The sequence below is a fragment of the Aedes aegypti genome, chromosome 3 (assembly GCF_002204515.2).
Source record: "Aedes aegypti strain LVP_AGWG chromosome 3, AaegL5.0 Primary Assembly, whole genome shotgun sequence".
NCBI lineage: Eukaryota > Metazoa > Arthropoda > Insecta > Diptera > Culicidae > Aedes > Aedes aegypti.
This window is the reverse complement of record NC_035109.1, coordinates 263,178,200-263,204,805: the sequence shown is the minus strand read 5'-3', so window position 1 is coordinate 263,204,805 and position 26,606 is coordinate 263,178,200. Positions and strand designations below refer to the sequence as shown.

The following is a 26,606-nucleotide window of genomic DNA, read 5'->3' as shown; positions in this document are numbered from 1 at the left end:
AAATAAATGAAAGAATTAATGCTATTTTTCAACTCGCAGATAAGCAGAACAATCATTCAGGTGACAAATAAGCGTTAAAAAAATCTACTTGTTAATTTATTTTTGAAGCTTAGGGGCTGGCTCTATTCCAGTAGGGACGTAACGTCAGGAAAAAGAAGAACAAGAAGAATAGTAAGTGTAACGGTGGCATTAAAATTCAACATGTTGAGTGTTATCAAGGTGAAAACTCATTCTACTAGTTAAAACCAAGATGGCGTCAAAATCCAAGATGGCCGCCAGATTTTTTCACTCAAAATAATACACCTATTCTTCATCTGACTCGAAAAATACACCAACTATTGAAAACTTGTATCTTTGTTGTACCAAAAATGATGTTTGCATTGATTGCACTCGCCATATACGTCAAAATCGTGGAACATGTTTTAGAAAATCGTTCATTTCATAGGGTAAATACCATTGCACACCTAGTTTCTGTAGCCTATCTTACGCAATTTTTCCTCAGCTTTCTGATGGTGATCTCAGAATTCAAAACGAGCGGTGCGCTAATGGTGAAAAAACGATTTTTCTAACAAAATTCAAGATGGCGGCCAAATTCAAAATGGCCGCCGGGTTTTTTTTAACTTCAAATGAAAGCTATATCCTTTCTCTATACGATGCCACTAAGTTTGGTATGTGTTCCAAGGGAAATATGAGACATATCACGTGAAGAAATACCCAAGATTTATCAAAAAATGGGCTTTTTTGCAAACTGTTTAGCTAGCTGGCGTACGAGGGGTCCACCAATTTGAGAAAACAAAAAGGACCACCCTTAAGTTTTATCGAAGGCTAGCGATCAGAGACATAAAATTGGAATTCTAACGATGGGTGCCGATGGCGGCCTGGTTTCAGCGAGAATTGCTCATTACATTTTATATATTATGCACTACTTGTTAAAAAATGAATCATGTACCATTTAACAAACTAAAAAAATCCTCAGTTTTTTTGCCAAATCAACAGCAGAGTTCGTGATGAAGAAAATATAAAATTCGCCTTTATGTTTTTTTGTCATTTATTTTGTGAAAACGTTATTTCTAATAAAAATCTGTCTATTATATGATTGAAAATTTGTTCAATGAACTGATACGTAAATAAAACCAATTTGTTTGCCTTTGTCTGTTATGTCGTTTTTCTAGTACAAATAACTGTTACAAATAACACATTTTGTTTCATTTTTGTTAGAAACACTTAGTTGATGGAGAAAATTATAACATAACTAAAACAAGATCAGTTATAATAATGAAGGGTGTTTCAATCTTGTTTCAGTTCAAAACATGATTATAATACAATTTGTTATAAAAAATCTGAGAGCAATTGCTTATTTTGCTAATTTTGTTATAATTCAGTTATGGAAAATAAAAAAATGAGATGTATTTTTAATCGATTCGAAATGCAATGAGTTACTTTTTTGTTGAAAATATAACATATTTTGTTTGAATTTTGTTTAGTGTAGAGGAAATTATGTTGTACTTTTTGTTATTTCAACTAGATTTTTGTGTTAGAAAAAAAATCGCTTACAACGCTTTACAAAATCTGTTACAACTCTGTTGCAATCCACTGGTCTGGTACTTTTGAAATAGTCACTGTTTGGAATATGAGACAAAACAGTATTTCCTTAAAAATCGTTCTAGAAATCACAAAAAAATGTTATAGATCCCCCGGTAGAACATTTCCGTTTCAGCACCAAATGAAAGGCGAGAGCCAAGCTTCCATTTGGTGGATATCTGAAAGAATTTTTTTTTAGATGACATTTTCACCCACAGACACCGTGAATAATAGAAAACAGTCGCAATTTTTCTGGTCAGAAGCCAGATACGAGTGTTTGCATGTTCAACACACTCAAAGTGGCTTGCTGGCAACATTGTTCAAGTAGAATCAAGTAAATCTTTATATCTGTTCAAAGATAGAAAATTCGAATGTTAAATCAACAACATTCCTTGGAGTTTTTTTTAAGGCATCTTCGGAGGTTTTTTGAAGTCCCTGGTTGACTTTTTGATTTTCTAAACCATCAAAAAAATGTGAGAACAGCAGGAGAAATAAGTAAAAAATAGATAAACTTTCGTCCGGGTTGAAATCGTAGGATTTTTTTTCTGAAGAACTTCTAAATACGTTCTTCAAATTTCAGGGCGGGTAACCTGTGGTATGGATAAATTCATTGAAGCACACGTGGAAGTATGCCTGTAATGATTTCTGAAGTAATGTCTGAAAAAATCTTCGGAATAATTGCTTCAAAAATACCTGGAGAAATTATACAGGATCTATAAAGTAACTTCTGAACCAGTTTCCGCAGTAACTTTAGAAGATGTTTCTGGAGAGAAATTACAGGAGAAATTTTTGAACAAGATGAGCAGTGTGGTGAAGCCTAAATGACTAGCAAGCACAGGAGCATGCATCCTTAGCAGTTGTGAAGTAATATTTCGAGGTAATCCCGGTGAGACATCTGACTCGTGGTTCATGCTAAACAGAGGTGGCGTGGTACAGAGTTGTTTTTACCTTTTGTTTTAATCTACACTTTTTTATATTAAACTTTGGGAGGGATTATTAGAGTATGTTTAAAACTACAAATGAATTTTAGTATTTTATTATTTTTTGCAAAAAGTGAAGTGTTAAAGTTCATTTGTAGTTTTTTTGTTTTAATGTTAGTACATTCAAGACGTATACACGAAATAGAATGTTGAATAAGATCCACATAACCTAAATCCCATCAACACTCAGATAGCCGGAGTTGGTGAAAGTTTCTTATTTTCTACGTAGAATGAATACTATTCCTGAACTCGAAGATATGTCGAAGAATTATTTCTTTGTGGAAAATGCATTATAAAAGGAAATTCCTATTTAATTACCCGTTCTATAATTAAGCTGAGAAGCAGGCTCGGTCTCAGTATGGACGTAACGCCAGGAAGAAGAAGAATAATAAGAAGAAGAGTAGGCGTAACCTGCTTTAGTAGTTGCCTCGAATTTCAACATGATGAGTGCTAAAAAGGTGAAATAATCATTCTACTACTTAAAATCAAGATGGCGTCAAAATCCAAGATAACCGCCAGATTTTTTCACTCAAAATAACACTCAAACAGAACATACGATTGAAAACTTGTTTCTTTGTTGTGCAAAAAATGATGTTTGCATTGATCGCACTCGCCATATACGTCAAAATCGAAGAACATGATTTAGAACCTCGTTCATAACATGGGGTAAATACCATTGCTCACCTAGTTTTTGTAGCCTACCTTACTCAGTTTTTTCTCTGCTTTCTGATTATGATTTCAGAATTCAAAACAAGCGGTGCGCCAATGATGAAAAAACAGTTGTTCTAACAAAATTCAAGATGGCAGCCAAATTGAAAATGGCCGCCAAAGTTTGTTTAACTCAAATGAATTCTAACGATGAGTGCCGATGGCGGCCTGGTTTCAGCGTGGATTGCTGAGATAACAAATGATGTCAACAATTAATATTATTTAAATAATGACGAATGAATTGGTATCTTGGTTGCAATCCTTAAATCATGAATTTGCATCACTCAACAGGGTTTTAGAAACTCGGTCTCTATTTCAATGTAAGTTTTTAAAAAGCCTCGTTTTATCAAACGGAGGTCTTCCAAGTCTCTTTTAAACAATAATGGTCTCTAAAGTCAGTATTTTCATCTTTATCCTTTCAGTAAGTCCTGGTGCATAATTTAGAGGCCAAAAAAAAACATTAGTGATTTTTACGCGAAGAAGAATTTTTATCAGATTACACGAGTCAAAGCTTCAGGAATTCTTTTAGTGATTTATTCTGGAAGTAGTTTCAGAAGCTTTTACAGACATTCCTCCAGAAATTTCTTTTGAGATTTCCCACTAACTCTTCCAGGAGTTTGTCCTTCCAAAGCTTTCTCCAATTCTATAGTTTTGATGAAATTCTTTAGTTACTTTATCTTCAAGAATTCTTCAAGGAGCTCTTACGCTAATTGTTTAGTTCTTCTACCAGTCATTTTCATATGAATGAAGGAATACCGTTTTGTCTCAAGTATTCACCTACAGTTTATCTTAGGAATTACACTAAAATTCTTCATGCTTTATCAATGTCAATTAGAGTGTCCATCCCGGGACATCCCGGGACAAAAAATCCCGGGATTTGATAAATTTCGGGATTTCCCGTTTCCCGGGATATACGTTCTGCCGTCCCGGGAATCCTGGGATTCCCGAAATTAATGTAAAATTTGTTTAAAACCACTAGATTTTGAAGTGAAACAACCCGGAATTTAAAAATGACCAACTTAATGGCCCTATTCACGTGTTCAATGGCACTGAAATGAAGAAGTAATAGGCAAATGTTCCTAATCTTCTTATTTTAAGCTTTCTGCTAGTGCACAAAGCCAAAATAAAAAGTGTACTGTTGTTGGATTCTTGCTTCACGAGATTAATGCCTTTGAAATTTAAGTGCATTCTTATAAGTAGGATTCCAAACTGTTTCACCTCAATGCAAAACAATGACATTTTTCAGATTCAACCTTTTTCGATAAAATAGAAAATCACAATAAAGAAAAGAAAATAGATAGGTTATTATTTTGACGAAAAAATCAAATTACCAAATAAGTAAAAACATGGTTCAGTTACAAACATTAGACGTTTCATAAGTCTAGGCTATGAAAGTCAATATGAAGTACACTTTAACATCTGTCAATATTTTAAGTATTCAACTCTTAGGATGATCAACTACATATCTTCAATGATTTGAAAATGTTATTTTTGTTCTTCAAAGCTTTGATGACATTCTGAATGTCTGAAGCTAGTAGTTTAAATATTATGACTTAGATGTTTATAATACTTTCTTTTTTATAATAGTGAACTTAAATAAAATATCCCAAACAAATCCCATTATGAGTCAAGCTCTGATTTTAGTTTAGTTACCTGATGAAGTTATACATGGAGTACAATATGTTGTTATTAACTTTTTACCGTTAAACATTACTTTCTATTCATACTTCATTATAGAAATATTGCATTGATGAAATTCTACTTAAATTTCAACAAAAAATACTGGTTTTATTGAAAATCTCGGAAATCCCGGGATCCCGGGATTTCCCGGGACAAGCATCAATTTTTGTCCCGAATTCCGGGACAAGCAAAATGGCCGGGAAATGGACACTCTAATGTCAATATATTTGACTAGGGATTCCATAATAGGTACCTCCGTATTTATTTTTAAGGATTTGTCCAACATTCCGTTGACGAACAACTCTTGCAGTTTTTCCAAACATTGCTCGAGTAATTTTTCATATATAATCTCACACCAGAAAATACTACAGCATTTATTCCGATCATTCTTACGGGATTGCGTTTTTCTTCCGAAATTCTTGCAGAAAGTCCTACAGGATATTATTTGGAGGGCTTCCTGAAGAAATCTTGTCAGGAGTATCTGGAGCAATTTCTGAAGGTATCCTCAAAACAATCCATGTTGAAATCATTCTAAAAACTAAATCCTGAATGGAGGAAATTGTAGGAAGAAAGATATGTAAAGAAATCATTGAAGGATTTACTGGAGAAATTACTAGTTGAATACATCTAGATGTCTTAAACGGAAATAAAGGACAAAATACTGATGAAATAGGAAGAAAATCACTTAATGAATTCTTCGAGGATTTTCTGGAAAAATATTCTTGAAAAATGCATACAGTAATATTTGTTGCAATCTAACAAGTGATACTTGTTGAAATAAAAATAAATGAATTGAAATATCCATAAAGATATGTCTCGGCTCGGCTTACCATATTTGCTCTCACCGGAAAGAGTACATTTTTTCAACTCCATACACTTAGTCTAACCTAGAAAACAAAAATCGCCTTTTTACAACGTGTTTGTCTCAATTTTCAGGTTCTCAGAATTTTGTTTTTTTTTCCTACTTTCAAGGTCGTTGGTTTCATTGACCCTATTGTCGTCCAAAAGATAGATTTGAAAAAAGTGGGAATCTATCCTAATTACGACTTTTACTACTACAAAATGCCAACAATTTTAAAATACATAAGCACAATCATTTTTCATACATTTTAAACACGGTTTAATTTGTCTGAGAGGCTTGTCATTAAAGATTTCAGTAAATCAAACATTAATTTCGTTCGTCAATTCAGTAATATGCTTATTTACTATACTGTAAATTGGATCTGAGCGATTATCATACAACGCCCAGATAGCCGTAGCGGTAAACGCGCAGCTATTCAGCATGACCATGCTGAGGGTCGTGGGTTCGAATTCCGCTGGTCGAGGATCTTTTCGTGAAGGAAATTTTCTCGATTCCCAGGGCATAGAGTATCTTCGTACCTGCCACATGCAAAAATGGTCAATCGGCAAAGAAAGCTCTCAGTTAATAACTGTGGGAGTGCTCATAAGAACACTAATCTGAGAAGCAGGCTTTGTCCCAGTTGGGACGTAATGCCAGAAAGAAGAAGAAGATTATCATACAACGCATATTACATAGAAAGTCGTTCAAATTGTTGAAATATAGCAGTCTTCCAAGTGTTTGTTTAATGTTTAGCAAGAATTTTTGATATTAAATGTTCAACAAAATTTCACAGGTCAACTGTGAAGGGTAAATTTTTAAATCATGGATCTGAGAGGAAACTGCTTATTCTTGTGTTTTCGATACTATTTTTGCAAGTTGAACCCTTTCATCCCAACGGCTTTGTTCAACCATTGGATTACCAAAACGACGTTTCTGGAAAACTTGCTTGAATAAATTTTTTTGTAAAAAGTTTAAAACTACTTCATTATACTAAGTTTATACCAATAGTTAGTTGTTTATTTATCAATAGTTTTATCACTAGGTCTCTTATTTCTATATTTAGTGAGATAACTGACCGTATAAATTCTTTATGATCATTTTGAGAATCGGCCAATAATAAAACTTTGGTAGAGCAACTGTTTTAACATGGGACAGAGATTAATCTGATTTCTTTTAAAAAGGTTATTTGATTTGTACTGCAATCGTCAGTAATATCTGGAAAATAGTTGAGCTCATTTAGCAAAAAAGAATAGTATACGAATTTTTAGGGCAGAGAAGAGTACTCTCAAAAGAAAAAACTGAAAAACTTTTATTTCTTAGTTCTCATATGGCCTCTTTTTGGTTACAGATCGGTTTTTTGACTATTTTCTCAAGCAAAAGGTCCCTAAAGTTATTATTTTTAAGACACTTAGTCACTACCACCCCTGCTTCTACGACATTGTAAAATTTGGGCATTGAATCGAATAATACATTTACAACCACTCCGTTCAAACTCTTTTTTGAACATTGGCTATCCTGTAGTTTATAAAAGATATTAGTACAGACAAGCAAAGTAACACTTTGAACATATTTCTCTAATTTCGATTGCCCAGTTTACACTATCATCATATGGCGAGCATATTGCACGAAATAATGTTTAGTGCAACAAGACCTGCAGATGGCGGTGAAACGTCAAACACGAATAATAACGATGGGCGCGCGCTGGTTGTGATGTTGGGAAGACAGAAAATTCGAAACGATCGTTGAACGCGTGGTCGATGGAAATTTATTTAGTTTTACGTCTATTTGTCTAAACTGAAATACATAAACTGAAGTACTTTGACAAAACTTCAAAATAAGATACAATTTTGTTCTTCAAGTTGAATACTTTAAACTTAATTTCGAAGTATATCCAAAATTACTTACCTTTGCGTTAGTCGAGAATTCTGACTGTTGAATACTTTTTATGTCTTGTTCATTTTCTTCTTTGAAAAGTAACCAAATGAAGTGTTGAGACAGTACTGATTTTGGATGAAAATTTTTCACCATGCTTTGCTTCAGGAACATATCGGATTCAAAAATGGGCTTGAACGAAAGGCAGTTTTATCCGGGTCGAGCTCTGAGTTTCTAGGTCCCGAGATTGATTAGAACGCTTCACCAATCAGAAGAGGACTAAAAATTGATGACCTTTGTACAACTCTAATACCCGGTGAGATTTTAAACTACATTATTAAAAAACGCCCCACTCCTGGGCTTATTTTTCAGAAAAACGCAGAATATATTTTTTAAAGACTCCTACACGTTGATGCTTCAAGTGGGCTATTTGCCCTTTGAAGGAAGATAACGAACTAGCATGCAAGGCTCAGTGGCTCGGTTGGAAAACATTCCTCACGAAACGTTTTTCAGACCGTGGCGGGAATCGAACTAATACTTAGTGACTAACTAACTAGTTAGTGACACTAACCAGCAGTTGTGAGATATTTGTTAATCGTTTATTTCACCTGAGCATTGTTATTAGCGATTGCCTAGATTGCCAGAATTCATATATAAAATATTCGAAGTTTTCTGGAAATTTGAATTTGCTTTTTTTTTTTTAATTAAGTCTTAATTCTGTTTAAACAGTGTTGCCAATTACACGAAGAATTGTTGTACGACCAACTGCAATACATATCTCAGCTTTGCGAAACATTTCGTGACGTAATATTGAAAAATATCAGAATTTTAATATAACACCCTCAGATAATGATATCTTGTGCTGCCAATAAAGCAGTGCTGCCAAAATTTGAGTTGTGGTTTTACAATACAGTAATTACCCGATTTAGTCTACCTCCGATTTTAGCACCTTTTATGACCCGATTTTGCCTACCCTCGATTTTAGCATCCTTTTTTGCCCGATTTTGCCAGGCTAAAATTTATATTTATTTGAATCAGACAATGAAATGAATAAATGAAATATTTTTAAACTTGACGTTCACGTAACAAAAGTTCTATTTTTTATGGATCAATATAAATACTGGTAATGCCTCTGTAACCATATTATTACCTTGGAAAAGGAAAGCCCTCAGTTATTCAATGAATCAAAAACCTCATTGCAATACTTATTGCGATCAAATATCTCAATACTTACACTCCATTAGATGTACGAATCTACAGGTCGGGCGCGTGCACATCGATCTATTAAAATCTTGGCACACCGGGAGGGTGTCCAGTAACTGTAACGGGTGGACAAGAAAGACAGACTTTCGATTAGTTTAGCTTTAATTTGCACTCGAGCCAGCGTGATGGAAGGTAAATGGTGATTTTTTTTTTATTTCAAAAGTTATAAATTGAGTTAGATGATGGTGGCGGTTGTTGGGATGAATGAATGGATATCGAAACTCGAACTAAAAACTAGAAAACTTGAAACGGAAAACGTTATTTTGGAACGGAAAAAGAAAAACTAAAACCAAATACGGAAGATTGTTTGGGGAAGTGATTGGAGGGATGGTGGTTTTGATTGCTGAGGGGAGGTATCGAGACGGAAACGACGAAGAGCTAAAGGATGTATTTTGGAGATGGTGGGAAGACGTGGGATCAAATATGGGGGATATCTTCTAGCTATAATGGTAATAATGATGTAGTTGAGGCTTATCCACAGTTTTAGGGGTTTTAGACGGTGGGCCGCGATTTGAGATTTCAATTCGTTATAACATTGTGGCTTTAACAGTTTCTCCTAGCATTTTCCATTCAACTTATGTTTGTTCACTGCCTAGTCTTAGGATTTAGTTTTACTTTTCTGCTGACAGTATGTTTGCCCTATCGAATATTAGAAAGGGTATTATTTTCAAAAAGAAGAGATAGTTTCCAATGAACCAAAACATCTAAACAATACTAAGAAGCTGACGTTATATGATTTTCATCGAAATTAGAAAAAAAGCACAATTAGTAAGATTTTGTTTCCTTGTGTGAGCATTGAGGCATACTAAGCAGCAGGCAATCATTCTTCAGCGGCAGCCCAAATTCGGGTAATGAACCATAACTATCAAGTTCGATTCTTCTAATCATAAAAGCTAGAAGCAGTAGAAGGAGTAGGTGAGTTTATGTGACGGTCAAAATTTTCGGTTCCGGTCAATGTAAAACTGAAACATAAGCGGTGCAGCTGCCACCAAGCAAGCGACCAATATATAGTTGAAGATGCGGACAAGAAAATAAACGATTCTAAAGCGGCTGCGGCGCTGAGCGAGTATATTTTTCTGAAAAAGCACATTCTATGTTCAAGACAGGGGTGGGGCTGAAAGGAGAGCATTGGGTCATTTAGTTTAAAGAAGCGGGCATATGTTTTTTTTATTGGGGTTAAAGGAGTTGCAACTAAAAATTGTATTTCCAGATTAAGCAGCAAACATAAGCAATTTAATAGTCGAGAAGACATCATATCAAGATAACTCACATGGCAAAATCTAAACTAATTCAGATAATTAGTTTATTCGGATGTTTAGGTCTAATAAAACATCTTGAACTACGTTCAAAGATTTCAGTACAATTATTCAGTTGCTTAGGGTCAAATTAACATTTACCTGAAATCTGAACTTCATAGGGGCCGTCACCAAATTACGCAATGCTTGAAGTGAGTAGGCTCACAAGCGTATTTTTTTTTTGAAATTTTCATTCAAAAAACCCTATTTGCAACATACCGTTCAAACTCCAGATCAATCAGATTTCTAGAGATAAAGATACAGGTTCCCAAACTAGATCGTTCTTGTCAGTACTGTAGAAGCTCCTGATATAAAATTGTCAAGGTGTCTTGATATGCTGCCTTCGAGACAGAAGGGCTCAGTTCCAAATCAAACAAAAATTATAACATAAGCAGGAAAACCTGTACCTGTCCATTGGCATCGGTGTAGATAACGTAAGGAGCATTCAAGGGTATCGTAGACGAAGCTGTTGTTGGATTATTGAAATGTCATTTGCACAAGTGGTCACATTTTATTCCCGACCGTTCAATTCACAGGGCGCATTATTTGATTTTCATTACAGAAAGGGGCAGTAGGAGTTGGAGACGGGGACAGATTGAGAGTAGCAGAGAGCCACCGCGATTGACAATGTTAGAGTTTTGCATAAAAAAGTGTGAATTCCATGGAAGAAGACGTTGATACGACATCAATTACAAAGTGGAAGTGGGTTTTGGTTTGGGTGCAATTTAATTCGATAATTTTCAAAGGAAGGAATGGCGACATGCAGTGGTGTGATGGGCCGATGGAAGCAAACAGCATGTCGAGGACCGATCGTTTGGGATGAGGTTTTTGTGTGATAGTTTTCCAATTAATGATTGGTTATGGTGTAGTTCAGTGATTTATCATTTGCATCGATTTTCAATCCAGCATCAACATTTTCGCCGATTTTGCACATTTGCATTTTCATTGTGTACGACCGATGTCGGTTTTACGTGACGGTTGAAATCATATTCAATTATAATCAAATAAGTTTAACGGAAATCGATAGTTTATAATCCAGGTAAATTATGGTTAGCGTGAAATAAAGAAAGGTAAAAACAGGAAAATTTTAAAACACAATTCATTTGATTGAAACAATTCCAATATCTAAAGAAATGGTAAGCATCTGTGGAGTGGAAGAGAAAATAAATCTACATAAACAAATATCGAAAAGTTTAACCGAAATCATGCAACCAATAAAGGATTGTTTCACCCAGAAAATAACAATCGATACTAAAACCACAACAGAACAACGAAACATCTAAAGCAAAACTGGAATCCAAATAAGTAGTCGACTGATGCCATTAAAACACTAGCATACCTAACACGATACATTTTTAAGGTGAAAGAGCTTGAGTTCCAACTGCAATACTGTGCCACAATTTTAAAGGCATACATCTTATAAAGGAAGTAAAGAATAGCAGTTTTGTTTGTTTTATTTTCACGCATTAGCTGAAATCTTTAAAGCAAAAGGGTCATACAAGATGGCCATGTTGGATTCATAAACGTTTCTAGAAGTTGTTTCCAATTATAATTGAGTACCCATCGGTTCATACAATACGTGCACCATTGCAAACGAGCAGTAGCCTTCCGAAACTGATTTTGTTGCTTTTGGTTTTCTGGAAACGAGCAAGGTTTATCCCTGGAATCCTGTCTCATGTATAAATCATTGCAACTTTACCAAAGCATATTAAGTTGTATTGGCTCCTATGAATTTTGTATAGAAATGAAAATCATGCTAATTTTCAACAAGTTGCTTGAAAACTGAAGAAGAAAAGAGTTCCAGAGTTTGTAAGGTGAAAAATATGTGTGAGAAAGACAGTTAGAATCGCATTTCTGGCCATAAGTGGAGCTTTGGTTTAGGATTTCCTTTCGTTTTTCAATCAACTAGATTGTATCAAACAGAAAGCTTTACTGATAATGTATTTATCGGTTCTTCTATTCCTCATATAGTTTGCAAATTTCTTCATAAGTTTTGAAAAACGAGTAGAAATTTTGCTTACCTTATAATTAGGGGGAGATCCCCCAGTACCGGACACCTAAGCCACTAAATTCGTAATTCAAAAACTATTTATTTTATACGGTCTTGGTGCCTATTTATGATAAATATTATTGTTTTTGTAGCGTACAAAAAATATGAAAATATTAATATGAATTTCGTCATTGCATTTTGATGATGTATTTTAGTACCAAATTGACCAATATTAAAAGATGGCCCCCAATACCGGACACGATCTGGAAATGCCTCGAATTCTGTAAATTTGTACATCATTGAATTTTATACTCTAGGATTAGTATTTTACTGCCAATGCCAATTCAATGAATTTGCAACATTCACAAAAGTAATTTGAGTTTTATTTAGTGTGCAAGTGGTTAATCAAAAAACCTCTTTCATACATGATGAAAAATAGCATAATTTAGCTGTTGTTCTGAATTTTAATTCTTCTAATTTTTCTAATATTTGATACCATGATCTATAAACCCATGAAAAATGAATGTATTTGAGGACATTGGTGCAAAAATAACAAAGATATCATGTAACAAATTAAGCTGTTCGAAACTGGTGGACATAAGGTGCTAGGCAAAAATTGTAGTTTCACAATATTTAGTTCAAATATGGTACAAAATACATTATCACTTTCAAATTATGATGGTTTTCCATTATGCCTGCATGATCAATATTATTTTTCCACATTCAAAATCATTATTAAACAAGTTCAAATTTAAGGCGATATGTCAACTTTTTATCGGTTTTCAAATATCTCTGTTTTTCCTAAAAGACGTGCATATTTCAAGAATGTGTTATGCTACGCAACCATTCCTATTTATAATAGCTTCCTTTTCCTCTAATACACCATCTTGATTGGACCATGATTTCTCAATTTTCCGAAGGTGTCCGGTTATTGGGTGCTGTCCGGTACTGGGAAAATTGCCCTTATCAGTAATTTGTCCATATTTTTTTTTTAATTTTATGGATTCTGGAGCTAACCTTTTCCGGATATTTTCTGCCAATGATTCAGTACATCCATATCAAGGTTTTTTAGAGAGATCCTTTATTGAGTTATGCTTTCAGAATAATATTTTTCAAAATCCCTCAAAACCAAAAATTCGTGTGCATTTCTGAATTCAAACTACAAAGTTTGAGCCAAAATATTGAGATTTGGAAGTGGCGCAAGCGGTGAATTTTCATGTTAAAAAAATATGACCTTCAGTTAAGTCTTCATAATTTCTTTGTTTTTTTTTTTATAATTTTTTAAGCTTTTAGTATCATTGTCTTTAACATTGAATTTATGAAAGATCCATTGAGCATTTAACTTGTCTTAAATCAATACAAGTCTTAGTTAAAAGTAAATTTCTCCAAATTTTTCCTTATTTTACCAAACACAATTGAATTGAAATAATATTTTGACTTTTGAATACAACAGAAACATGTTTTTTTCATCGTTCAACTGACAAACAGGTTAATAAAATTGGTATTTTTCTTTGAAAATTCTTGTTTTTGGGCAGTTTTAGTTAAATAATTAATTCAAAACGATTTCTAATTCAATGTTTTGTACACACAGGTTGAAAACAATTAATTTTTCTTCGAAATTATGTTAATAGAATTGGAATCGGTTGTGTATTCATGAAGTTTTATCAAACACAGATGATTTTTTTTCGAGAAAAATGAGCAAACAAGTTGTTTAGAAACTTAAGGGCTATCATTATTTGAGCCAAAAGATTCGAGATTTTGCCACCAGGCGTCGCTAGCGAGCATGAAACTTTTGTTTTTAGGATATCTTAGGATTCGGACAACTAAGAAGGATGCTGCCTTCGGTAAAGTTGTTCTGTAACTCAAGAGCTATCATAATTTGATCCATGAAACTCGAAATTTTTCCACTAGGTGGCACTAGGGACGTTCCATATCGGTCGAGTCAGTTTTATCAACTAGTTCCTTTTTCCTGCTTGTGACTTCTCAAATCGATATGTTTGGCAGAACTAATGTTTCAATCCAGTAAAGCAACGAATAATGATCATCATAAACGTTAAAAAGCATTAAAGTAATTAACACCTACGCAACAATATAGAACTTTGTGTTCTGGAATCCTTTCGATATTGTTTTCTTTCTATATATCGAAACAAAAAATATCGAAAGAAAGTCATACGAAAAATCAAAAGTAAAATAATGTTTTCCAACATTTTTTTATCACAATGATAATTTTTATACATTGAACTATTGGTAGAAAATGTTGCATGACGCAAAAACATCAAAATGAACGTTCACGAACAGCAAAATGGAATCTGTTGATCAAAACGATTCGATATATCGGAACGTCCCTAGGCGGCACTAGTGTGCATGAAACTGTTTTGCGGATATCTCAGAAACCTGACCACTTAGAAAGATGGTGTTCTCGGCAAAGTTGTTCAGTAGCTCAAGGACTATCATTGTTAGAGGCAGTTGATTCCATATTTTGCCACCAGGTAACGCAAGTCAAGGGCAATCATTGATCGAGCTATTTGATTCTAAATTTTTCCTCCACGTGACGCCAATGAGCATGAAACATTTTTTATGCAAATGTTTCAGGAGCTTAATCACTTAGAAAGATGGCGTCTGCGGCAGAGTTGTTCAGTAGCTCAAAAGCTATCTTCATTTAGGCCATGAAATTGGAGATTGATTAAAATAATAGGAATAGGGCATCTTCGGCAAAGTTGTTTAATTGCCCAAGATCAACTTTGTCGACGATTCCATTTTCTCAATAGCATGGATCCTGAGATATTCGCAAAACAAAACTTCCATGCTCACTAGCGCCACATGGTGGCAAAATCTCGAAACTCTTGCTTAGAATAATTATAGTCCTTGAGCTACCGAACAACTTTGCCGAAGATGCCATCTTTCTAAATGGACAGGCTCCTGAGATATCTACATAACAAAAGTAAAAATTTCATGCATGCCACCTAGCGGTCAAATTCCAAATGAAATGAGGTACCATCAGATAGTGCTCCACCTACAGAACAACTGAAGACCCCATGCCTCGAAATTATTTGAATTTTGAGTTATATCGATTTTAAATTGTAGTCCACTTGAACCGTTTCCAATACGATCATAATCATGCGACTTCTTTGTACATTTGTCAAGTTTACCGCATTCTAAACGGCAAGTTTGTAAACAAAAACTATTGAGTATTGTTCTTAAGAAGATTCTTGAGGAATACATTTTGGTTTGGTACCGATAGATATCTTTGTTGTAAAATGATAGCATATAAATCCCAACTGTTGTACATAGTACAACAAGTAGAAAGATCCACAGGAGGAAAACCATACCGGTAGTTCTTGGCGGATACGTGAAGCTCGTCGAGCGGTTCGTTCTGTCCATTGACCTGTCCGGCAGGTCACTGAAGTAATTTTTGTGAATCCCTAAGCAATCCAAATCATTTTTTTCCTTTTTTCTTTTACCAAAAGTGCTTGAAACTCTTCCTCGATTATTTTCAACAATTAATTTAGTAATCACGAAATGAACCCATTCGTATATTTCTCAACATATTGGTTAAGGGCTTCTATAAGCAATTTTTACAAGAGTTACTCTAGAAATTTCGCCAGTGATTCATCCAAGAATTCTCAGGACTGGTAACTAATCACTCTTTAATGACTTGGAGGAAAGATCGTGAAATTTCATTGTGAAATCTCTGGAGGTATACCTAGGGGATTTTCTGATGTACATTTGGTAATATAACTGGACGGATTCCTGATGAAATCCCCGGTGAAATACTTGGAAAATTCCTGGAGAAATTCTTGAAGAAGTTCTTTATATACGTATAGTGTTTGCAGGATGTATTTTTAGAGGAATATCTGAAAGAATTTTTGAAATGCTTTATGAAACAATCGTTAGAAGAATTACTGTGAGAATTTGTTGTAGAATTACTAGAAGAATTTCTAGAGGAACTTCTGTATAAATCCGTGTAGGAGTTTTTGGAGAAATTTGTAGAGCCTGGAAGAATTTCTGGAGACATCCTCAGAGCTGTTTGAGAACAAATTCGAGGTAAAGTTTCTGGAGGAATATCTCAAACAATTTAATGAGTTTTCTGGAATAATTCTCAGAAGAACCTCTAAAGAAATTCCCTGGAGGGATTTTTGAATGATTCGATAAAGGAATTCCTGGAGGATTTTCTGGATGAGGTTCTGGTGGAATTTGAACCATTAAATTGAAGAATCGATTGAGAATTTACTTCAAAAAAAAATATCCAATAAATGTTTGAATAAATTCAATTTTTTTGAAAAGATATGTAAGGAATCCCCGCTGAACTTATAATATGATTTCTGGTAGAATTCCTATTAGATTTTGTTGGTAGTTATTCTTTGGTAGAATTTCTGTGATAGTATGTGAATAAATTTCAGAAAAAACTGATACTGAATTAACCCACAGTAATACTGAAAAAGATAAAAAGGCTTCTCAAGCAATTCTTGTATGGCATCTCAAAAATACATACTACACAATTTTTTTCAACCCTAGAATAAGCTGTGTCCCGGAAGGACACATATTTTGCTAGTTCTTACTCTGAGATGGTAATTATTAAAGCAATCTGTAAAACTGAATTAATCTTTCTGGGGGAATTAGGAGACTAATCCCATTGTTGGAATGTTGAACGGTTTTCTTCAGCAAATTGTGAAGAAATTTCTTTTGGCATAGCGTAAGAAATAATTTAAAGTTTTTCAAACTGAACAATATTAATGCATCATCAATGCTTCAAAACCATATACACGGAGCAATAAATAAGCAGTACATTGGCTCTATATTCGTATATAAGGCATGCTTCAATGCTACCCACTGATTTGACAGACATACTACGTGCACAGCGTTTGCGTTTGCAAGAATTAGCAAAACATGGATCTTTTAACTACCACAATCGCAGACTTAACGACGAAGAAAAGTGATGGTTTCAATTGGTCCCCTTTTTCCCCAATAATATTCTTCTGCTGTGGCCGAAGGAGCACAGGAACAGGCTTCAGCAAGCTAACATTACGGGTGTCACAGGTTTATAAAGCAATCTCGTTGGGGATTTTCTAGATGATTTTATTCTGAGAAGTCTTTAGAGGATTGTTAAATGTCTGAAAACATTTAGTAAGAATTGAAGGGATGCTTAAAAAAATTCTTTGCGTTATTCCTGAAAGAACCCCTAGAAAACTTTGTAGAGGAATATGTAGAGAAATTCCAGTAAGAATTCTTGGGGAAATTTGTAAAACTTTCCTTGAATAGATTTTTCGAAAGAAATCCTTCAAAATGTTTATGTTTAAGAATTCTCTAAGAAATTGTGAGTATTGCAATCATTTTATAATCATGAATACTTACTATCTGAACAAAACATAAGATTCATTATCATAGTGAAACGGTTGATTTAATTTTTTTTCATTGACTAGGGAAGAGAGGGTACACTTTAGTGTAATGGGCTACGACGAGTACTTGTATCCTTGAAAAAAAAAGTTATAAAAGAGACTCACGTGACCCAAACTAAACGAAATTCAAAAAAGCGTACGTAAATCAACTTTTAATCAAACAAAATTCTAACATAATTTTACACTTTCTATAACTTCATCGGGGGATTCCAGCTGTTTGTTTGTAATCCATGTCTGTGAACATTTAAGCCATATCAACATTAACCACTGCATTTGGGGCCGCATCTTATTCAAAACATTAAGCTCTTTCACTTCGTTAAACATGTTGAAACCTTTCGAAAATAAATGAAAACATCTGCATTAATTCTAGTGTAGGGGTAGCTGGCAATATTCTGCTCAAATGTACGATCATTCTAAACTAAATATAATTAGGTATAGGATTCTAGAGAGAGGTTGTACAATATACTGTTTTCTTCAAAGTGATTTCCATAAGCCACAGTCAATACGAAGCGAAGTTGGTATACAATATGTAGGTAATGTCAATAGAAAGTGTGAGGGGATGGGTCTCTGAGCTATCGAGGAGATAACATAAATTGCTATGATGGAGATTTTCGGGCTGATGGAGGTTCGTGATCGGGCCAGTTTTGGATCAAGAGGACTTGTTGGTGGAATATCCGAAGGATGTTTGGAGATGTTCACAAGAGGAAATGGGAACTGATCTTGTGGGATGGAATATGAGAGCCTGGAGCAATATATGAATGCGAATGAAGCTTCATAACGGGTGCTGAAAATAAAAAAACGATACTGGAAATGATAAAATTTCCATCACAAGCAATAATTTCCAAATGATCTACAAGCGGTAAAACCAAAGCTTTCAGTTTGCTGGTGCTGGTGTTTTATTTTCTTTTTGGCATAGCTACTGTAGTGGGATTGGCTGTTTTGGTGGTTGGGTGTGGTGAGAAACTTTTGAGTTGGTTGTGCGCAAAAACTGACGTGGTGAGAGAAAATAAAGCCGTTTTTTTGTTATGTGGTTAGAGCTTTTAGCGGTGTGTACGGTTTCTGTAAATAAAACATAAGAAGAAAATAATGAATCAAAATTATAATTAGTGGTAAGCATACTGGATAACAAAACGGTAATACCAATAAAACACTAATGGAGTGTTAGGTTCTATGAGTTCAGGTGAACATAAACTAAAATTTAAATAATACAAGCAAATAGCAGTGCAAACTCTTACCTCCTATGCTCGCAACATCAGCCGAAGCGTTTATATATAGAAATACGTTTATGGATTGGCGTTGAATTCGAATTAGATACATACTCAAATTAATAAGTAACAAAACAGTTTTCATGTACTTCCACACACTGGTCAACCGATTACAAGTACTGAGTATGCTAAATAGGTATACAATATATGGGTAAATGGTGAAAATATATAGACGTATGTGTATGCAAAAAACAGTAGAGAATACGTTGTACAGCTGAGCTAGTTTCGGAGCGAAAGGGAAGACAGGTCCCGGCTATGACCCGAAAGGACCCCTTGGTTGCTCGTGATTCGACAAGCAAGAACACACACGCACGCACACACACATTTCCGTTCAAATTTCAATCCTAGAGGAATTCACATCGAACAGTCAGAAAGAACACAATCAAATGTACTGGAAGTGTAGCGACAACTTTGCTGTAATCGTCGACTAGACTAGACCAAGACTAACAATAATTAGGTGTAACTAAATTTTAACGAATTTCGAAACTGAATCTAAGGTGATGGAATTCTAAACGTATACTCAGACATGCCTTGGAGGGTGATCTATTCTAGTTGAACTGTCTCGAACGTGTGATAACTGCAATTTGTTGCCGTCTATCCAATACCATTACCATCGCCACCATGCAGAACTTTATTTTGGATTGTTTTGAAAATTTTGTTGTTTACATAGAAGTGTACACTTTTTTTCAAAGCTGTTTTTGTGTTTAGGGACAAAGCTTCGGAAGAACAAAAAGCCGAAAGGACGAAATATGAAAATTCTTTGCTTTGTAGGAAATTCTCCCCATTTTAAATAGTGTTTAGACCTTTTGCACTATCGGCCTATTGTCATTTGAATCTCATTATATCAAGTTTTAAAACAAATACTGTTTATGGTTATTTAAAAGCTACCTAAATCTCTTATCTATCACTAGATTTAACGGGTGGACAGATATAGATGAGAATGATTTCAATACATTTCTGTAATAATTCATTTCACGGTGAAATTCTCTTTTTTCGCTCTTTAACAAAATTTGTAAACAACGATGTCAGTACCTGTTAAAGTTGAAAGGTACTGGAACTGTTGTTTTTAGTTTTTTTTTGAAAGGAGTGAAAGAGAGCGATTTTATGATGACGACACCGTGCAATGGGCAATGAAAATAAAGAGCGTAATTCGAAAGAATTGCTCTCTGGACTCCTTAAAAATTGGTGGTTTGATTCTTTTCGTTTGAGTGCTGTCAGTTCAATCGAAGATGTCGTAGAAATTTGATAACGAAACAGTATTCATTCAAAAATAAGTTCTTTGTCTCGATCTCTGCATACGTCGATGGTCCCTTCGATATCGAAGTGTGGAGAGTCGACTGTAATTTGATTTCAAAATCAAAGTAAGCGAAGTAAATCACATCTGTATCGATCTGATCAACAAGGTTTCGCTAGTTGTAACAAGTTTGATAAATAGCAGCAGAGATCCGATAGCAATACTATCTCCAGTTTTGAAGTCTGTTAAGATGAATGTTATCATGCACTATTATCCCCCCGATCTAATCAGATCTGTAGCAGAAGATGATAAACAGACTCTCTTGATGTGCTGCGAATCATGATTGTTAAAAAGAACGATAAGTGGGAGATACTCTCAATTTTCTCAAAATTTAATCCCTGATATTCTGTCTATTGTTTTCAGCCAAATTTTATGTGGTTCAAACTAAAATACAAATTTGAATGGTTCAATTCAAAAACTCATGTCTGTATTTTGTAAACACTGACATTTTTTAATAAGAAAAATAATTTTCTTAATTTCTTCATATACCACTTTTTTGACAGACTCAAGCGTTATCAGGCATTACGCAGCCAATTTCAACGGGCTTGTTCTACAAAGTACGTTCAATTTGAAGAGCACTCATTTTGAATGGAAAGCCCTTATGTAAGTACCATTTCCAAGTATCCATACAACGTCCAATATTCTAAATAGGAATCATGTTTACTAGTTGAGAAAAATAATACATTCAAATTTCCCTATGATGTGAGTTGTGTTCTGGCAGCGCAATGGTGAGGTGTTGTGTAAAAGCTATCCACATTTCCGAATCGTTTAATGCACATTTCCCACCAAACCGAACAGCAGTTAGCGAGCACCAAGCTGATTTCAAAGAAGTTTTATATGCGCTACTCAATGCAAGATCGCGGCGTTCACTGGAGTCAACAAGCGTTTTTTATTGCTGTGTATGTATGGGTTTTGTGTTACTCAGGCGTCATTGGTGTTGTTTTCGCTCGAATAATATACATGTATGTAATGGTATTGGTGCATACTTAGGTGGCAATTGCATGGGATGGCATCCGTATGGTGCACGAGACAGCACACTTATATTTGAATGACAAGGCACTTCATTTCGTTTTGGCAACAATAACGTTCTATGTCTGAGTAAAAACTAATTGCAATGAAATACACATACTAGGGAAAACTTACGACGAATAAAAGGGTTGAGAAGGCGAAATGAAAAGGCGACCGAAACGATCAAACGAATGAGAACCAAATGAGAGCTAGAGAGATGGGTAAAGATAGAGATAGAGAGTAGCAGAATTTGGGTTTTGACAAAGGTACGAGAATCCAATTCTATATACAAGCCACACTTTCCTCTGGGGGGCAACGAAACTGGTCAAAATCTATACGCTTAGGTTTAGAGAGCAAAATCGAGAGAGAGTACAGCATTTGCGTTACGAAACTAAACCAAATGTCAAATAATAGTTGCGGTTTTGTGTTTTCATTGAAATGTAAACAATTACTTTTATTCCATGCATTTTTCTTTGTTTTAGTAATATAAACTAATAGTATAGTAATAGTTTTATGCTATGTATCATTTTCATAGTAATAGTTAATAGTTATACAATTTTTGTAGAATTTATTTCCTTAGTTTCAAATACAAATGTTCATTCATCCACGGTTTAAGTAATGGTTATCCAATTCACAAATACTGCCTAAATTGTCCTCTGTGTTCGCATCATTTGTTTTTTTTTTGTGGTTTACCTTCTCCCTCGTCTCACAGTTTGACTTAAAATAGTTACAAGTGCTTCTCTCACAATTCCCATTTCGAAGGAATAAGGTTCCTCGGTCGTCAAAGTCCTCCTTGCATAAATTTTTTTTTATTGGATTTAGAACCCTATTAGTACGCAACGTGGATGCATTTTCCGTTCAGTAGAACCTACTACCGTTACTGTTTTGCTTACTTTCGAGAATACCACAATACTGCCCGGTAAACGTAGAAAACGTAAGAGAGATCCAACTGTATCAGAACAGCAGCTTTTCACCCATTATGTTTAGTATTCCTTCATTTTTTTCGTGTTTTAGACGGTTGAAATTAACTTATTTCTTATTTCAATCTCACGGTTTCTCAAAAACAATTCTGCGTGTAGATTTTTAGATTCCAAGAGACGCCAACCGATTTGAGTGTAGGACTTATCTGGTTCCTGATCCCAAACGGGTTGGCGCTGCTTGTCGTTGTAGGCACTTATTAAAAACACAACGTTGTTCACATAATCTTGTTACTGGTTTTCTTTTCATTCGATTTTGTCATTTAGCTACCGGATTAAAAACTACACTGCAGGTTGCGTTTGTGTTGATTTAAAGGTCGGTTAGAAAATCGTTCACCGACACTTGTTTTTAGGGATGGGAGTGAGGCTGTGGTTTGGAGTATATGACGATGATCCTTGCGAACATGGGCGGAATAATTTATCACAGGTTGCTGTCACTTCATTATCAAATTATCTCAACGAGTTAAAATGGAGAGGCAGCTAACTGTAGAGCGGCTGCTTTGTGGAACATATTCTAGTTAAAATGTTGCTTTCTGTACTGAGAAATAAAATAAAACAAATACCGAGAGTTGTAAATGTTGTTCTGCTATTAATAGGGCCCTGAAGTCCTATCTTAGCTATTTTACTGAACGTCTCAGCTTATGTTAGAATTTCCAATTTTAGTGATTGAACTCTAAAATTTTATTTTTCCTAAGGTTTACCATGCCCTCAGATTTAATTGATATTTTGATTGAATCCGTTTTACCATGTGACTTTCGAAACATCAGCTTTGAAATTTTATATCAAGAGAAAAATGTTAGAAATAATGCTCTTTTTGAACAGATTCTGTCACGTGTTGGCAATATCCGGCATTGTTTTATCATAAGGGCTGAGCAGGTGCAGAATCTTGCACGAGAGTTCAATGTCTACTAGGTTCTCGTGCAAAATTAGAACGCGTTCAGTCCACTTTTGGCTCACGTTCAAAAAAATATGTCCAGTCTGTGTGAATCAGTTTCTCAGTCAGCTGAACAAAACCTGATGACTTCACTTATTCTGATGAAGATTCTGTTTGAATGCCGGAAAAACATCCAAACGGTAAGTAGGTTTTCCGCCAAACAATGTAGAAGTAGCTAGAAGAGACATTGTTCAGCTGGATCACAGTTGTTGAAGTCATTATAGTTGGGCCTAGAAAAAGGCTTTTCGCTTTGCTAAATCGTGCAGCTAGGCAAAACTGCGCAAGGATTACCTCAGTTAACACAAATTCGTATAGAACTTAAGCCCTCAGTACACTGTTTGTCAAGTGTGCAAATTTTTCCGCACGCATAAACCACGTGCAAACATCGGTCTCAACAATGACAAAACATCTGAAGTGTCAAGTGGATATTGAAGTGTTAGTTAATGCGTGTGTAAAAATTTGCACACTTGGCAAAGAGTGTGCTGAGGGCTTTAGAGATATTAGAACGCACGAACACTATCAAACGCTCGTCATACAGTTTGTTTATGGGTTCCTCTAAGAAAATTGCACACGCTTTCTAGACTCATCAAATTACATATGGAAGTATCACCAATTTAAAAAAATTACACCCGGATTCTGGGAGTTTTCGAAGCACAGTGCATATTGTTTTCCTCTAAGTTTCACAACCACATCTACACTAGGGCATCCATATCATCGAGCGTTATAACCACTATACGATAGCGCATAAAGACTCAAACGCAATGATAACGGAACGATAACGGAAAGTGGAACTGGTTAGTCGGCATGAAGAATGTAAACTGTATGGACTTATCTACGGTCTTCTTTTATTGTTTATTTTCTTTTTCTTTTCCGCTCTAATTGCGGGTCGTGTTTACATAAAATGACATCCGGACCAACATCCAGTGAAGGAAAGTTCACCGGATTAACATGGAGTGGATGAATTCAGCGTGACGTCATTGTAGATTAGTTCATATAGAAAAATCTAAACAATTCCTGCAGGACAGTCAATTGAATATGATGAAAAGGGGGCAGAGAGTGGAGAATTTTTCGTCTCAATGAACCCACATAGAGAATCACAGTTCGCCTTACATTCAAAACAATTAATCACTTTTATCTGTTAAGGTTAATGTACTCCTAACAGTTGATTTTTTGTTGAACTGTATTCAGTCTAAGGCATAAGACGATTAAAAATGGTTTGTGTAATGCATGCCAAACAGTAGCAGTAAAAGATACTGTCCAGATATTGTAAAATTATACGGAGTTGCAAGTCTCCAAGAAATGGTAAAATTATTACTTCACATTCTGAGAAACGGTCATTATCGGAAAACACATTTACATTTTACCGTATACAACCTATTTTTAACAGTTTGGCAAACAGTGGCTCGCTTTAGTGTTTGTGAACGAAATACCTTCAACATTTTCATCGTTTCGCCATTTGTTCTGTTTGGTTTAGGAGTAGGAAAAAACTCGTGTAAAATAAATTTTCAAGTGGTGGATCTTTATTTGAGAAGGATTCAAGCTTCTTCCCTCTGTTTTAAGGCTTGTGAGCTAAATCTCAAGTGACCCGTTTCATATCCAGATTTCTTAGGTAAGAAGAATTTATTCCGTGTAACTTAGATCCAAGTTCTAACGGGCATTAATTTTTTGTTTCCAGGATGTGTTGTTGCAATGACTAGAAATGGAACCATCAAATTATTACCGTTACCGATCTTCCCGTAATCTTCTAGCTGAGAAATCGTGCTTCCAAGGCCCAGGATTGTGTAAGCAAGAACCCCCAGAGTTTGGAACGTCGAAAAAAGCAGAAAAAAGTGGTGAAATTAGACACGCAATCTGTTTTACAGTGTGATTGCTCTAATATGAATAAAAATGCATAAAATATTAAATCCATTATCTTTCATTGATTAATCACAACAAGGATATTCATGGGTTAATACTATAGCTCACAATTAAACGATAATTACATATATAGTATTTGTTTTGATTTAAATTATAAGGTTCAACCATTCTCTAATTGTTTGGACTACAGTAGATTGATAAAAAAAAAATGGAAGGTATGTGTACCGTTTGGCAGATTGTAATGAAAAAAATTTGTTCGACAAAATCGGCCTTTTTAAATGGTTACATAATTTAACTGCCTATTCCCCACATTGTAATTTGTGCAATTACCATTCCCTAAACTGTAAAACCCGTTTATGGTACTGTTAATTTATTGTTATTTTCAATTTTACACCGAATTATGCGAATACTGTCGTTAATTGTCGTGGATTGATTGGGAAACAGTAGATGTATGGTTCATAGTTATGCGGGAACGTTTCTATTGCCCATTGTACGGTGACGTAATCAGAAAATTGTTTCTTTCCTTCCTTACACACTTACATTATTTTACGGATTCGGTTAAATAAATTAACGGAGTATGGTAAATTTTCGCAGTATTCGGTAAAAGACCACCGAATTCCGTAAAATTCCGACGAAATTACGGTTTTTTATTTCACCTGTTGAAATTACGGTGAAATTTACCGTAGGAGCTTAGTGTGTAGGGAAATCTGAAAACAACGGTGCCACTACCAGTCATAGTTGACAGATACTGACACCATTATTTTCAAGTTTTTTTTTGAGGGGCAGTAGTGGTTATCACGCCCAATGGTATGGGTGCTCTAGTGTGGATGTAGTTGTGAACCTTAGAGGAAAACAATATGCACTCAGTCTCGAAAAACACCCAGAAGCCGGGTGTAAATTTTTCAAATTGGGTAATATTTCCATATGTATTTTGATGAGCCTGGAAAGCGTGTGCAAGTTTCTTTGAGGAAAACAAAAACAAACTGTGTATGACGAGCGCATGCTAGTCTACGTGTGTTCAAATGTCACTAAGCTCTATAGAGTGAGAATTTTGCACTGAAATAGGCCAGGGGAAGTGGTTCACTCAGAGTGAATTTATAGCAGAGAAATTCCTGGCCTATGCCTTATAGACCTTAGGGACATTTGAACGCATGAAGACTAGCATACGTACCGTTAACCGTAAAAACTGTATAAGCCATGTTATGGAACGTTTCAATTAATATGTTTTTAGTTTTTTTTACTAGATTTGAAACATGCCAGCGGAAGGAGCTCATTCAATAATGGCGTGCAACGAGTAAAATTAAAATTAGCCGGCAGAAAAGAACTTATTTCGTCTGCTGGTAACATCAAACAAGTAACCGGGTAGAAACATATCCTTAAAGAGAAGAAAACGTCATCATCATCAAAATTCTGATTAACGCCATTCATATGTTATGCTAGTTATTCAAACAATAACAACGAGCGGCTTGCTAGGAAAAGTAATCGAAAAGTCATGTAGAATGGTTTCTTAAACAAAATAATAACAGCTGTGCGATGTTTTTATACGCGCTTTATTTGAAACACGATGTTTTTTTTTTTTGGATACACATTAATTACATTTGACATTTACTGATTGATTGTTGAGGTCTGTCAGACGTTGCAATAAACACTTCAGTACAGTGGGGA

At 35.0% G+C, this 26,606-nt stretch overlaps 1 protein-coding gene across 13 annotated transcripts in view; it reads right to left on the bottom strand.

Moving 5' to 3' along the window:
- LOC5571120 (protein muscleblind) overlaps positions 1-26,606 on the bottom strand; it is a 353,898-nt gene that overhangs the window by 12,340 nt on the left and 314,952 nt on the right. For 10 of the 13 annotated variants that reach the window (XM_021851935.1, XM_021851937.1, XM_021851938.1 and 7 more), the window contains 2 exons: positions 10,628-10,686; positions 8,897-8,981 (listed from right to left, as the gene is read on the bottom strand). In XM_021851935.1, coding sequence (XP_021707627.1) covers positions 8,897-8,981; positions 10,628-10,686 — 144 coding nt within the window. Of the gene's footprint in view, positions 1-8,892; positions 9,009-10,627; positions 10,687-26,606 lie in introns of those variants that run through there. The other 3 variants (XR_002501876.1, XR_002501877.1, XM_021851941.1) reach the window with 3 other exon arrangements.